Source organism: Chanodichthys erythropterus, chromosome 18 (assembly GCF_024489055.1).
Source record: "Chanodichthys erythropterus isolate Z2021 chromosome 18, ASM2448905v1, whole genome shotgun sequence".
Classification (NCBI taxonomy): Eukaryota; Metazoa; Chordata; class Actinopteri; order Cypriniformes; family Xenocyprididae; genus Chanodichthys; species Chanodichthys erythropterus.
The window spans coordinates 1803257-1818390 of NC_090238.1; the positions used below are offsets into that span (position 1 = coordinate 1803257).

The 15134-nt window shown below is 37.5% G+C and overlaps 1 protein-coding gene across 7 annotated transcripts in view; it reads left to right on the plus strand.

Annotated features, from left to right (window-relative positions):
* ttll5 (tubulin tyrosine ligase-like family, member 5) overlaps positions 1-15134 on the plus strand; it is a 135340-nt gene that overhangs the window by 76648 nt on the left and 43558 nt on the right. For all 7 annotated transcript variants that reach the window (XM_067368535.1, XM_067368534.1, XM_067368540.1 and 4 more), the window contains exon 28: positions 4170-4288. In XM_067368535.1, the coding sequence (XP_067224636.1) occupies positions 4170-4288 (119 nt within the window). The remainder of the gene's footprint in view (positions 1-4169; positions 4289-15134) is intronic.

The following is a 15134-nucleotide window of genomic DNA, read 5'->3' on the forward strand; positions in this document are numbered from 1 at the left end:
CTATATAAGACCTTACAGCTCACAGTGCATGTCAGAGCAAATGAGAATCATGAGGTCAAAGGAACTGCCTGAAGATCTCAGAGACAGAATTGTGGCAAGGCACAGATCTGGCCAAGGTTACAAAAGATTTCTGCTGCACTTAAGGTTCCTAAGAGCACAGTGGTCACGGTGCACACAAGAACAAGATGGTAAGATCCAAGTGCAGCGATGTTTATTACAGGAAACTCCAAGCATGTAATCCAGAACACAGGCAAAGGGTAAACTCCACAAAAACAATCAAATACAGAAAGCCAGAGAAACAAAAGTGCCCGTAACAAAATACAACAAACCACAACTGAGGACAGAAACAACTGAGATAAAATAGACAGACACTGATTACAAAATACAAGACAGCTGGGTGTAATGATGTGATAAATGGATAATGAGTCTGGCAGTGCGTTATGGGTAGTGTAGTCAATGGGGTGAAAACAGTCCAGGATGGAGTGCCCTCAAGTGGCTAATTCGGGCACTCTCACTGACGGTCGTGACAACAGTGGCCTCCATAATCCTTAAATGGAAGACGTTTGGGACGACCAGAACCCGTCCTAGAGCTGGCCGTCCGGTCAAACTGAGCTATCGGGGGAGAAGAGCCTTGGAGAGAGAGGTGAAGAAGAACCCAAAGATCACTGTGGCTGAGCTCCAGAGATGCAGTCGGAGATGGGAGAAAGTTGTAGAAAGTCAACCATCACTGCAGCCCTCCACCAGTCGGGCTTTATGGCAGAGTGGCCCGACGGAAGCCTCTCCTCAGTGCAAGACACATGAAAGCCCACATGGAGTTTGCCAAGATGGTGAGAAATAAGATACTCTGGTCTGATGAGACCAAGATAGAACTTTTTGGCCTTAATTCTAAGTGGTCTGTGTGGAGAAAACCAGGCACTGCTCATCACCTGTCCAATACAGTCCCAACAGTGAAGCATGGTGGTGGCAGCATCATGCTGTGGGGGGGGGTTTCAGCTGCAGGGACAGGACGACTGGTTGCAATCGAGGGAAAGATGAATGCGGCCAAGTACAGGGATATCCTGGACGAAAACCTTCTCCAGAGTGCTCAGGACCTCAGACTGGGCCGAAGGTTTACCTTCCAACAAGACAATGACCATAAGCACACAGCTAAAATAACGAAGGAGTGGCTTCACAACAACTCAGTGACTGTTCTTGAATGGCCCAGCCAGAGCCCTGACTTAAACCCAATTGAGCATCTCTGGAGAGACCTAAAAATGGCTGTCCACCAACGTTTACCATCCAACCTGACAGAACTGGAGAGGATCTGCAAGGAGGAATGGCAGAGGATCCCCAAATCCAGGTGTGAAAAACTTGTTGCATCTTTCCCAAAAAGACTCATGGCTGTATTAGATCAAAAGGGTGCTTCTACTAAATACTGAGCAAAGGGACTGAATACTTAGGACCATGTGATATTTCAGTTTTTAATAAATCTGCAAAAATGTCAACAATTCTGTGTTTTTCTATCAATATGGGGTGCTGTGTGTACATTAATGAGGAAAAAAATGAACTTAAATAATTTTAGCAAATGGCTGCAATATAACAAAGAGTGAAAAAATTAAGGAGGTCTGAATACTTTAATACAATATTTAATATATATATAAAATGAAAATAAGGGTGAACAATTTGGGGGAAATCTAATTGCGATTTCTCTGATTAAAAAATGTATTTTTTATGTCAAGGTTTGTTGGACTACACAAATTGGTCAAACTTTTATGATTATATATTGATATAATTATAATAATTATTATTAATAGTATTTTTATGATTATTATAAATAAAAATATTAAATAAAATAAGAAATACGATTCCAATATATACAAAAAAAAAAAAAAATTTTTAACAAAATTAACAATGATTTTCTTTTACAGTACAACTGTAAACCTTTTATTTTGAAGGAAAACTGCAGGGATCCCTAAAGCTTCTCTTTTGTTGATAAGTGTTTCTCAAGTATGTGAAGATGGTTGGCGCATGTTGTGTTCCCAAATGCACATTAAAGTGAATCAAACTCAGAGCAGATGGAGCTCATGTGGAGCAGCGTTTACTGTGAATCGAGCCGCTCTGAGACGCTGAAAACACGGGCGGATCATGAGCTGAACACGTGTACGATAACACAGTGCTGTGCGATGTTGCGGGTAACACATTACAAGTAACTTGAGTTACGTGATCAAATTACTTTTTCAAGTAACTAGTAAAATAACGCATTACTTTTTCAATTTACAACAAAATATCTAGGTTACTTTTTCACAGCTCTCTTGTCCCCATGTTGAGAGAAATTGTAAGTGCAGAGGTGATTTTTTATGAACATATTGTAGTTCTAAACTAAATGTGAACATGCATTTACTCATCAGTACACTTTCAATAAAAGAATTATAAAACACTTTTAATAGTGGAAGGCTTACATTAAATGACACCAAAGGATGTATAGTCTTTGCTGACCCTTTTTGTTTACAGCGTCAGTCCATTCGTCCCACCTTAATTTGTGATCTAAAACAACTCTGAGGTATTTATACTCTTCAACACTCTGAATCTGCTCCCCTTTAACAGTGGTCACACTCACGGAGGACTCGCTCCTAAAACCAATACACATTTCTTTAGTTTTTAAAACATTTAACTTAAGATTTGATGCGTCACACCAAGAAATACATTCATTTAAAAAGGGTCCATGACTGTCCTCATCCCCTTTAAGGAGACAAACCAATGCAGTATCATCTGCAGATTTGATGAAATGTCTCCCTTGACAAGTGCTCCTGCAATTGTTTGTATACAAAATAAACAGTAGGGGTGAGAGGACACAACCTTGTGGAAAACCAACATTCATAAATTGTTAAGTTCCCACACAAACAAAATCAGTCTAGAGAGAAATCTATAACCTTTCAGCCAAAACAGTTGGCAAAATGTTATTAAAGGCAGAAGAAAAGTTTGATTTCTGGAACCCTCAAGATGCAAATACACAATATGCAACAGTGTTAAAATAGCATCATCTACTCCCTTATTGGGCTGTTAAGCAAATTGAAATGGATCCAATAAATGCTGCTGTGTTTTTTCCACTATATATCCTTTAACAAGCCTTTCGCAACATTTAAACACCAAAGAAGTCAATGCAATTGGACAATAATCACCAAGTTCTACTGGTTTGTTAATTTTAGGAATAGGTACTATAATTGAAGTTTTCCATAAGGTTGGCACTACATGCTGGTCAAGAGACTTTTGAAACAATGAAACAAAAACTGTGGATAATTGCTCAGCACAGGTGTTAATACACAACCACAAATATTGGAACATTATTTTGTTCCAATATTGTAATAGAAAAATTATTACTCAATGTCAAATTATTTTCTTCATTTTTATTTATCTTCTTCATTGTTCCCCTCATAACCAGAAAATTGCATTGCAATACAAAATGAAAAAGCAATTAAATGTTAAAGGAAGGTGATCAGTCATTTTTCTGTCCTGCAGATGCAGAAATGTGAATTAAATACTGTGCGGTCAGTCTCCATCCTGATCTTTACTACTGTCTGAGAGCTCAAGTAACTTGTACAAATAATGTGCCATTTAGCATCGAGCGTTTCATATCTGTTGACAGAACTGCAGATCATAAGCTAAAATCTGCCTTCTTTCAAAATAAACTCCTTCAGTGAGGTCTTAAACACCTGCCTCTGAAGAATGTTTGACATTTCCCGTTCGCCCGGCCTGACACTTAAACAAACAGATGAGTGCAGAATGCGCAGGTCAAGCTTTTCTAGGTCAGTCGGCTTTTAGGTCTGCCTGAATCCTCGCTGAGTTTTGCTAGTGTCATGGCAGCAGTGATTTAAAAAATCAGGTCCACTTTGCAGCTTATTCTGAACAGTCAACAGGACGGCAGGAAGAGGAAATGCCTCTGCACAAAGCCAAATGCCTTATTCAGAAAGGCATGAATAATAACTATATAATAATAAAAAAGAAAAAATACTGAATAATAGAACAAGATAAATGTATGACTGATCGTTCAGTAAGATCACAGTGATATCTGAACAGAAAATTTGTGGACTGTGGACATGATTTCTGCCCGTCTGTGACAGATGATTTCACAGAGTGTGCTCATGTGTATCACAACATCCCTTTCATGCCGATGATTGTTGTTTTCTTCACAGCTGACTAATCTGAACCTGTCGAATGGGCTCTTCAGCAGAGGGGGTCTGACATTGGCTCCTGGGGTCCGACCTGGACCAGTGAGAGCAGTGCATACAGACACGGCCCCTGGGAACACTGGGTAAGTGTTCATGCACCCTTCTGTACTTTTGGGCTCATTTCTGTTGTTTCTCACATCACACGGATTCAGAAATTATGTCTTGTTTTGTGTGTATTTGAGCGTAACTTTATATACTGGACACACTGTGCCAGTGTTGTCTTTATAGTAATTCTGTTCTCAAGTAGCAGTTCTTTTCTTGTTATTGCAATTCTGTAATGCCATTGGTATTCCTTTGGCTGGTATGTCATAACTCACATTTATTTATATAATGCAGGAAAATAACAATGCTAATTTTGTACAATTGGTCAGTTATGAATCAAATTCAATTTCTGCTTTAAGGCAGCTCTATAGAAGTGTCAATTCAGTTCTGTTCAATAACTCTGCCGATGTTGCAAAGTTCATCAATTATGAAACAAGTTCATGAAAGGTGAGTGACCGATAAGAGCGATTGGCATGGTTATGTATATATGAAGAGTTTGGTTCCAAAACACTATAACTCCATTTTGACTAATTTGAGTAAAAATTTATTTTCTTTACCAAGAAAGCGGCAAGATGAAAACCACTATTTTCTGTTTCAAACCTGGACACAGCATCTTTTGGTTATAAAAACATTAAAAATTCAAATCTAGATTTTGATTTTCACAGGTTTATTATAAAAACAGATTATTTTCCCCCCAAAATGCAAAAAATCCATGACACGTTTTTTTCTTTCAAAATGCAATTAATCCATCGATAGTATAAAAGTTATTTTTCATATTGAAAATACACAACAAAGTAAGTTGATTCACATATATGACAGCCTCTGAACTTTATCAATACTAATCTTATATTCAGGCATTTGACTAAAAATACATTCAGTCGTCGCTCCCAAAATGAATTCAACAAGTCACCTTGTTAATGTTATAAATTAATTATTTGTCATTACCTATTAAAGAGTATCTGGCGCCACCGCACGGTTAAAATAAACACATTTGCCGAGTACATTGGTATTAAAAACGGCTTTCAAAAAACTGTTCATGATTTAGTTTTGTGAATCGTGACAGAAGTTTGATGCTGTCGTGGAACAAGCAACAGCCGCATTTTTGCCTCCTCCCCACTCGAGTGCCTCATCTTCTTAATCTCCTCACGTAAATGATTACATTTCGATGACTTGCGTTTCTTTCCCACCACAGGTTCATCAATGCCGTCAAAATTATAAATTTTTCTGTTTTTGTTGATCACAAAGTACAAAGCAGATAAGAAAAACTAGGATGCTGGGTGTATTCAGAGCGCCACCATTACTGTTTACAGTGCGTGGAATGAGGCTGTGATTGGCTGAGCAGATATATTGCATTCTGCAGAGAAGGGAGACTGGCGTTTGTCCTGTTTTGGAAAGAAAGGGAGAAAACATGACAGAATAACACGACAGATATCGCATTTAAAAATGCTGTTTATCGCGTTTTGGAACCAAACTCTTCATATGTTGATATGTTTGATCTCGGAGGAATAGATCTAATGCTGCTACTGCTGCTGTTGATGCTGCCCATAGCTGATATATACAAGTGGAGCTGGGGAAGGTGGAGGGTTTCTGAAAGCACTCTACAACTGCTACAGCAAAAGCTGACCATTTGAAGGTTGAGCAGCGAGCTCATTGGTTCCTGTTGTATCAGTAGCCAATCAGCTGTGCCCTATAGATAATGATGTGATTACAAGCAGATTGATTTAAGGACCTGTCAGCATGCACCATCTAGAGTTTCATGACATAACTTTGTGTTCTTTCTTACTAGTGCCCTCACTTCATCCATGCGTCTTTTCAGAATTTCACAATCTTTTGAAACTGGAGCATTTTGTCAAATATTCACAATAGGGGTGGACGATATAACTGTAGACACAATTGACATTTGACAATGGTTGAGATTATGGATTAATCAACTCTATTGCAGTTATATCCTGCATTGTCATGAAAATGTATCCTTTGCATGTGTTTTTAAGACTTGCCAAGTGATTTTAAGCCACTAAAGCACAAAGAGGCGAAAGAGAAGCCAATTTGGTTTTCTGAATTCACTTATCTGACAGATGATTTTCAGTGCTCATGATTAATTGCTATATCTTCCTTTATTTGGTTTATTGTGCTTAAAATGTAAAATGCATGCAAAAATGTCAAAATGAACATCTTGCCAAATATTCATTTAAACACTGTTGCTTATGTCTTAAGTGAATGTGAGATCAAATCGGATACATGTCAGATCTGCATCATGTGCATCAGGTCTTAAAGTGACAGCAGCCTAATATACCTGCTGCAGTCTGTGTCATTAAAGGATTTGTTCACTTCAGAATTACAATTTCCTGATAATTTCCTCACCTCCATGTCATCCAAGATGTTCATGTCTTTCTTTCTTCAGTCGAAAAGAAATTATGGATTTTGAGGAAAACTTTCCAGGATTTTTCTCCATATAGTGGAATTTTTTTTTTTTTTTAAATTATACACTTTTTAACCTCCAATGCTTGTCTTGCACTTTTAAATTTATATATATATATATATTTGTTTAGAAAATGAGTGATGGTTTCTCTAGATAAGACTCTTATTCCTCGTCTGGGATCATGTAGCTGCACTGAAACTGACATTTGGACCTTCAACACTTTGAAACCCCAGTGAAGTCCACTATATGGAGAACATTCCTGGAAAGTTTAATTTCTTTTCCACTGAAGAAAGAAAGACATGAACATCTTGGATTACATGGGGGTGAGTCAATTATCAGGAAAATGGAATTCTGAAGTGATCTAATCCTTTAATGTTAATCAAACACCAAAAGAGAAAATCACTCACTGCTCTTGACTGAGTAACTTTAGTAGCTTTAATAAGAATCAGTGTATATTTAATTCATACAGTGAAGATGCCAGCAGTTCTCACTCTGCAGCTCTGGAAAAACTAGTTTGCTGCTGAAAGACGTGTTAGTAAGGCCAGCAGGGGGTGCTCAGACTGAGGTCTGTATGGGTCCTAGAGCTCCAGTATAACGATGGGGAAGACTGTACTGTCAAAAAGCACCGTCCTTCAGATGAGACGTTAAACCAAGGTCCTGACTCTCTGCGGTCATTAAAAAAATCACAGGATGTCCTTCGAAAAAAGTAGGGGTGTAACCCCAGCATCCTGGCCAAACCTGCCCATTGACCTCTGTCCATCATCATGGCCTCCTAATTATCCCAATATATCATGACTGTCTTCATCACTTTCTCTCCTCTCTACCAATAAGCTGGTGTATGTTGGGCGTTCTGGCGCAGCATGGCTGCTTTTTTGAGCTTTTGACCACTTCCAGAGGTAGTTGAAAATGCATTTGACCGGATTGCTTTCGTAGTGTAGATGCTCATGTGGTCAAATGGGTTTGAACAGCGCAAAAGACGTGAACATTATGGGAAGCGCTCTAGCCAGACGGGATTTAAACTTTGTCGGCTGAAGTTTGGTCTTGCTGCTGAAACGAAAGCTGATGCTCTCTGTATGTTTTCCCGTCATTTCCGGTCGCGTTCATATGTAAATTGTGTGAGATTTCTTCACCCATTAGATTGAAAGATCTGAAGAAGCCCATACATTTACCCACCCATAGACTCTCCCCTCAAAGAAATCAGGACAGAAGTGGTTGAAAGAGGACAAAAGATATGGAATAAAACACCATCATCCACTTGTGATCATCTCAACCAAAACGCATCTAAGACTATATATAATCAAACAGAGGGCATCTTTATCTGTTCATTTTGCTTATACGATATCAACAGTGTAAGACAAAAACACCTTCATCTTTCTCAATAGTCAACAGTCAGAACTGCAGTCTAAAGTGCTTTATTAAAGGCTGAATTAGTTTTCTGTGAACTTTTTCAGTGTAATCATCTTTAGATAATTTTAGAGGTGTTTTTGTCGATATTGGCCAATTGGTTGAAGCAATCTACCAAATCATTAAACCTTACAGGCCAGTTTAATGGCCTCTGAAGAATCTTAAGAGAGCTGAGAGTCTAAAATTTGGTGTAGACATCATTTTTATAGAAGCATTTCTACACTACCTCCATGATCTATGACCGTATAGTGTGCTTTCTAGAATGGTGTTTCTGAAATCAGTCCCGTCCCGCTGTTTTCCTTGCCCTCTGTGTGCGGATACATGTTAAGCTTGGCCGAGAGTTTGACACTGCGGTAGACCAAGTCATAGGGGGTGAAAGACTGTTCAAGTTCAAGTGTCATATTATCAGAGCTTCTGACCTATCACAGCAGGATGAACGTCATGACCGTGAAGCGTGTTTCTCCAGGCGCCGCAGTGGAAGGGTTAAATACACGCCGGTTCTCCTGTATTTTTACAGTGATATGCGAGTGACAATCTCAGACACTTTGGCCCTGATCTCCCTCCACTGTTTTTCCAGTCCAACCCTTCCTTATGTATGGAACTGTCAGGGAATTCCTGGAATGTCTGGCTTTTTCCCTTTTTAAAATGTTTTTATTTCCACCAAAGAAAGAACAGCCGTTATATAGAATCTGTAATGCTAATGGCGGTGTGGGTTTATGGTGATATCTAAAGCAGACGGTCACTTTTACCAGCGTTCTCTTTCTGATGGCTGCGTTTGGTTTATCACTGCTTTGCTTCAGTATGTCAGGGCTCATATTTAAGAGTGCAGCTCATCGCTAATATTAGGACTTTTTCCATTACATTGACTGTAAAGCGGTGGAGGGTGGAAAAGACGTTAAACAAGGATTCAACTGTGCTGCTGCAGTCCTTTCCACTGAGATTAATGGCCAGTTAAATATAATAGTTTGTGGATGAATGGTTAGAAAATGCTGTTTCTTTTCCCAGAAGATTCTGCCCATCTGCTTTTGTTTGCAGCGGAAGATTTCATTCCTGGTCAAAACGTGGCATGCCGTTTGTTAGGCATCTGGCTGGAACTTTCCGCTGGCTACTGTGTGCTACAAGCCAAACTACAGGAAAACCAAAGCAAATTCTTCTGCCGTTATCCTTCACCTTGTACTTTACTGCTAAAAAAGTGATTTTCTTAGTATTTTTGTCAAATATATAAACATTCTTACATCAAGATACATTTGCTTGAGAGGCAAAATTACATAATATTATGTTGTTTTCTGAAATATGTAGCAAAATTAAGTGAGTTTAAGCATAAAACAAGATAAAACATATGTCAATGTGGTCAGAAAGATAAACTTAATTCAAAGGCAAACACGTTTATTTTTCTGACCCCTCTCATTTTGCCTCTCAAGTAAATGTATCTTGCTTTAAGAATGTTTTCTGATTTAAAAAACAATAATAATTAAGAGGGTTTAAGCTTAAAACAAGAAAAAAAAATCAGTTAAAAGGGTCAGAAAAATGAACAAAGGGAAAACAAAATAATTTTTCTGACAGTGTTGGCAGATAAACATTAAATTTTGAACAATTTAAAAAAAAAAAAATGTTGCCACTCAATTAAATGTATCTTAATTTAAGAAAGTTTAGATATAGTCTTGTTTTTTGGTAAAATTATCAAAATTAAGTGCTTACTATTTTAAGTTTATGCTTAAACAAGAAAAATAAAAATTTTTACCTCAGATTTTTTTTTTTTTCTTTAAAACAAGATTTAATATCTTGTCATTTTGCCTCTGAAGTTAATGTATCTTGATTTAAGAAAGTTTAGATATTAAGTCTTGTTTTTTTTTTTTAAATAAAAATAAACCTTTTACCTCCGAATTAAGTTGATTTTTTTCTTGTTTTAAGTATAAACTAATTATTTTTCTGAAAGCAAGACTTAATATCTTGTCATTTTGCTTCACAAGTAAATGTATCTTGATTTAAGAATGTTTATTAATAATGATAATTATAATAAGTTTAATTATATAGCGCTTTTCCAGAGCTCAAAGTACTTTACAATCAAAACATAAATACAAAAAAACAGGGGGATACAAGAAACAATGCAGTATGCATATCAAACATCACAGACTATCATGGTATCGGAATCAAATGCATGAAATATACAAATATCTGACCAAAAGTCCATGCAGCAGAGTAAAAATGTAGGGGAGAATCTAAAAGGAACATTCATTTAATAATGCATCATCATATCTGCTGATATACTGCTCAGTGCAGACTCAGTGCTGTCTTTAATGTTTGGGGGCTTTTTTGAGCACCTCCTCCACATCCAAGATTTTGGGGCCAGTGGTCTGTGCCAAACATGCTGAAGCCGTTAAGTGCACTGTTGTCAAAGCCAAGGGGGTTCAAGCGTAATGGCTTTCAAAGAGAAGTTGGGACCTTTGAAGTTGCGTTAGCCAGGAACTGCCAGGTATGCTGGATCAGCACTTCCAAACCGTTGTCCTTCCCACCAGCTCCTCCCTTCACTGTACTGCAACGTTTAGTCTAATGCTAATGAAGAATGGCCATTTGCTAACCGAACCCAGCAGCTGAGCGAACGGTTGGGTTATTATTTTTCACATTAGGTATGTGGCAGCGTTGTCGTAAGCCTGAAATATTTGGGTAATTTTAGTTCCACTTGGACGGCTGTTTCAGCTGCCTCTTTTCTTGGCTTCGGTAGACATTCATTTCCAGTAAGTTATTGGTACCACTTGCACATGATGATGATGATAATAGACGTGGTTTAGGATGGTAATGGAATGTCATAATTATTGAATATTTAGGTTTTGGATTGTGTCATAGGCTGGAAGAATGTGGCGTCCCACTGAGCAGCTTTACCTTGGCTCCTAATGCCGACCATAGTATTTCAGGATTACTCCCATTGACGGCCTTTAAACTTGTGCACACAGTCGTATATATCGACGGCTGCTGAGGTTTATTAGGATCAGCTCAGATTCAGTGTCAGTATGTGAGCGACTGATTCATGCGCTGCCTTTATTACATCTGTGTCGAGGAGTGATAATACAGTGGTATTATGAAGGTGTTTATATGTAATTAGTACTAAATGTTAAGGGAAAAAGCTTTCAAAAAGGTTCAAACTGTCTGCATCTCAGTGCCGGCCCAGCCGTGTCACAGCACATCACTAAAGAGGTTGATTTATGAAGGCAATAATCGACTGCTGCAGGGATGACATGTTTTTGTAGGCCAGAACCCATAAACGAGTTGCAGATAAACTCATCTACTCAGTAGTTGCTTTCACAGGCTTGTTGTGTTTTTGATCTCAAAGTATTCTAACGTTCTTGGATAAGACTGAAAGAGTTGTTGAAGCTTTATGATGGTGACGTTGAAGTCATGTGACCGTGGTGTAGTTTGTTTAGCTTTTTACTTTTACCGATTGTATTTTTTTAAAAGCTATGTTCATTTCTGAAGATTATCATGATGAAAAAAGAACATGTAAGAATCAGAAACATTTGTTTGCCATTCCCTGCAATACTCCAAAAGCCAAATGGGAAAATCTTGTTGGGTTTTAGTCAAGGCATATTACTGGCACTTTTATCTTCTGTGCGATTCTTCACACGCTGCCATTAGTGCTCCCTTGTCCTCCTCCTGACCACTTGCCCCTAACCGGAGCCTGGACAATGATGAAATGATGATTAAAAGGATCCCACATTCAGCAACCCTCCTCAGGTCTGGAGCCAGAGACGTCTCCTCCTCAGTCACTCTTGGGGGATTCTGTCACTCCCTTCTGACTCAGCATTTCTCTACCTCGAGCTCATCCCTCACAGTAGGAGGAACGTAGAAATACTGCTCAATTTAAAGGGGTCATGAATTAAAAAGTAATTTATTCCCTGATCATTTGACGTATAAGTGGTCATTGTATAGTAAAAACATACCATAAGTTTCAGATCTCAAAACTTGTTGTAGGTCCAAATACAGCTTTTATTAAAAGCAAGCTGCCAAAATGACTCGTTTTGCTCTATTACATAGAGAGGAATACATCAGCACAAGACAGAGATCAATGCCTACTTCTTCATAATTACCTCTTTAGCCCCACCCACTGACAAGAACTTCAGCAGGATCACTGGACTAAAATAACATTGTTCCAAACGACCCTAATGTTAGAAAACTGGCTGTTTATTTTCTAATATGCAAATGTCTCAGCTGAGCATTGTTTGTTTGTTCGGTTCATTTCATTGTGGATTCTTTGGGAAACCAGTCACAGTTTGACACAGGCTTTGTAAACTTGGTAACACTTTATTTAAAGGTGACGTTGTTACATATGTTACATTACTTACTATAGTAATAACAGTGAATGAGATATTAAAGGTGCACTATGTAATATTTTCTGTCCGCTAGAGGTCGCTAGATGTCTATTCAAAACAAAGGCATAGCTTGATGATGGCAAGCTTGAACGCGGAATCTTGGGACATGTGGTCTTCACTTCAACGGACGGTGCAAAAGAATAGGGATTGGAGTCGGGAAGAAATCATGTTCATGGATGCGATTATTATTATTTTTATCCTCTTATACTTTTATATCCGCCCAAGATAATGAAACCATCCGCGATCGATTAACTAGTCGTTTCGTACCTGCTCGTTATGTGTGCATCAGAACGGTTTACTCCCGCTGACATTCCCACGGGCGCCGCATTTTGCAAAGTCACAAGGGGGCGCTGTTGCGTGTTCTACAGGTTCGCGCAAAACTGCTTCAAAGTGATTCTCAATCAATTTATGCCAAGCGATTGCTCATAAGTTGATGAATTATTACAATGTCTACTTCATGGCCTTTATATAAAACATTTTATACAGTTGTAAGGATCTGAAGGATCAGCCTGCAATAGTACAGACATTTCAAAATAAGAGTCCCGGTGAATTTCGGGCTTGTTTATAATTAAAAGTCACATGCTAAGTTTTTTCTTTTTCTTTTGTGCATTATTGGTATTTTGGTTACACAATAAATTGTATTTAATTTGATTTTCATTTAATTCATAGTAAATTATTGTAGTCTCCCCCACAGGAAGAAAAGACTAAGAACATTATTTGACACACATATTATTCATTTTATAAATTTTTCTAGTAAAATCTGTGTCACTGAGAGATAATATATGACAGCAAAGAAAACATAGGAAAAGGAGAACCATTTAAATGCTGTAATTTTGTATAATTTACAATGCATAATAATACATACTATTAGTATGCAATTAAATGTAATAGTATGCTATGTAATTCAAATAAAATAAAAAAATAAATAATGATAAAAACATTATTTGTTTGTCACATGCAGTAATAGGAGGATTTTTCACCCGGCTACCACTGCAAGTATATTTCAAACCTGTGGGAAGCACTGCAATAAGATCTTTCATATCAGTTGATGTCGATAATTATCACAATAAATTTCAAATCTTTCTTTCTTTCCATTTTAAAGGTGCCCTAGAATCAATAATTTAATTTACCTTGGCATAGTTGAATAACAAGAGTTCAGTACATGGAAATGACATGCAGGGAGTTTCAAACTCCATTGCTTCCTCCTTCTTATATAAATCTAATTTGTTTAAAAAACCTCAGAAGAACAGGTGAATCTCAACATGACACTGACTGTTACGTAACAGTCTGGATCATTAATATGTATGACCCCAATATTTGCATATGCCAGCTCATGTTCAAGGCATTACACAAGGGCAGCCAGTATTAACGTCTGGATCTGTGCACAGCTGAATCATCAGACTAGGTAAGCAAGCAAGAACAACAGTGAAAAATGGCAGATGGAGCAATAATAACTGACATGATTCATGATTACATGATATTTTTAGTGATATTTGTAAATTGTCTTTCTAAATGTTTCGTTAGCATGTTGCTAATGTACTGTTAAATGTGGTTAAAGTTACCATCGTTTATTACTGTATTCACGGAGACAAGAACCGTCGTTATTTTCATTTTTAAACACTTGCAGTCTGTATAATTCATAAACACAACTTCATTCTTTATAAATCTCTCCAACAGTGTGTAATGTTAGCTTTAGCCACGGAGCACTATCAAATTCATTCAGAATCAAATGTAAACATCCGAAGAAATACTATACTCACATGATCTGATGCATGCATGCAGTATGCATGACGAACACTTTGTAAAGATACATTTGAGGGTTATATTAGCTGTGTGAACGTTGTAAATGCACTGTTTTATAGTCAAGAGCTCGAGGGCAGGGAGCGCAAGATTTAAAGGGGCCGCAGCCTGAATCGGTGCATAGTTAATGATGCCCCAAAATAGGCAGTTTAGAAAATTTATTAAAAAAAAATCTATGGGGTATTTTGAGCTGAAACTTCACAGACACATTCAGGGGACACCTTAGACTTATATTACATCTTGTGAAAGAATGTTCTAGGGCACCTTTAAAGGCAGAATTTTGTTGTGGAAACCAGACCATTAATTGTGGTTTTACCCTTTATTGTCAGATCATGATGAACACTTCACATTTTTTAATTCTTTACACCTTTCCTTAACAACATAAATATCTTAATAGAAATGCAATTTCTTTGTTTCTGCATGTGGTGATATTGTTTCAAATCATGAAACAGGTTTGTGTTGCCTGATTTTGATGGCACATGTCTTTGGCACGGTTTGCAGTGCAGGCTGCAATATTAATAATATTACATGTTTTGTCTCTTAGAAATGCACATTTGACACTACTATGGTAAAATGTAACTCAGTGGTTTCTATGGTATTTGTATGAAAAACAGTAGCCTAAGAACATTTAGTATAAATGCACAAATGCTATAGCTTCATCACAAAAAAGATGCTTTAATTATATTCCATTACTGCTTTAATACATGTCTACATTAATAATATAATAAAATTCCATATCAATCAATATCCCACATTTCTGCCACAATACCATGGTGCAGTTAGTCTTACTACATTAAATCCCTGGTAAATGATGACGATTTGTAGATTGAAAAGCCTTCTGACTGTATCGTTGCGCTCAGTGTTTCTCTTATCATTTTATCGAGAAAAATTATATTGTGA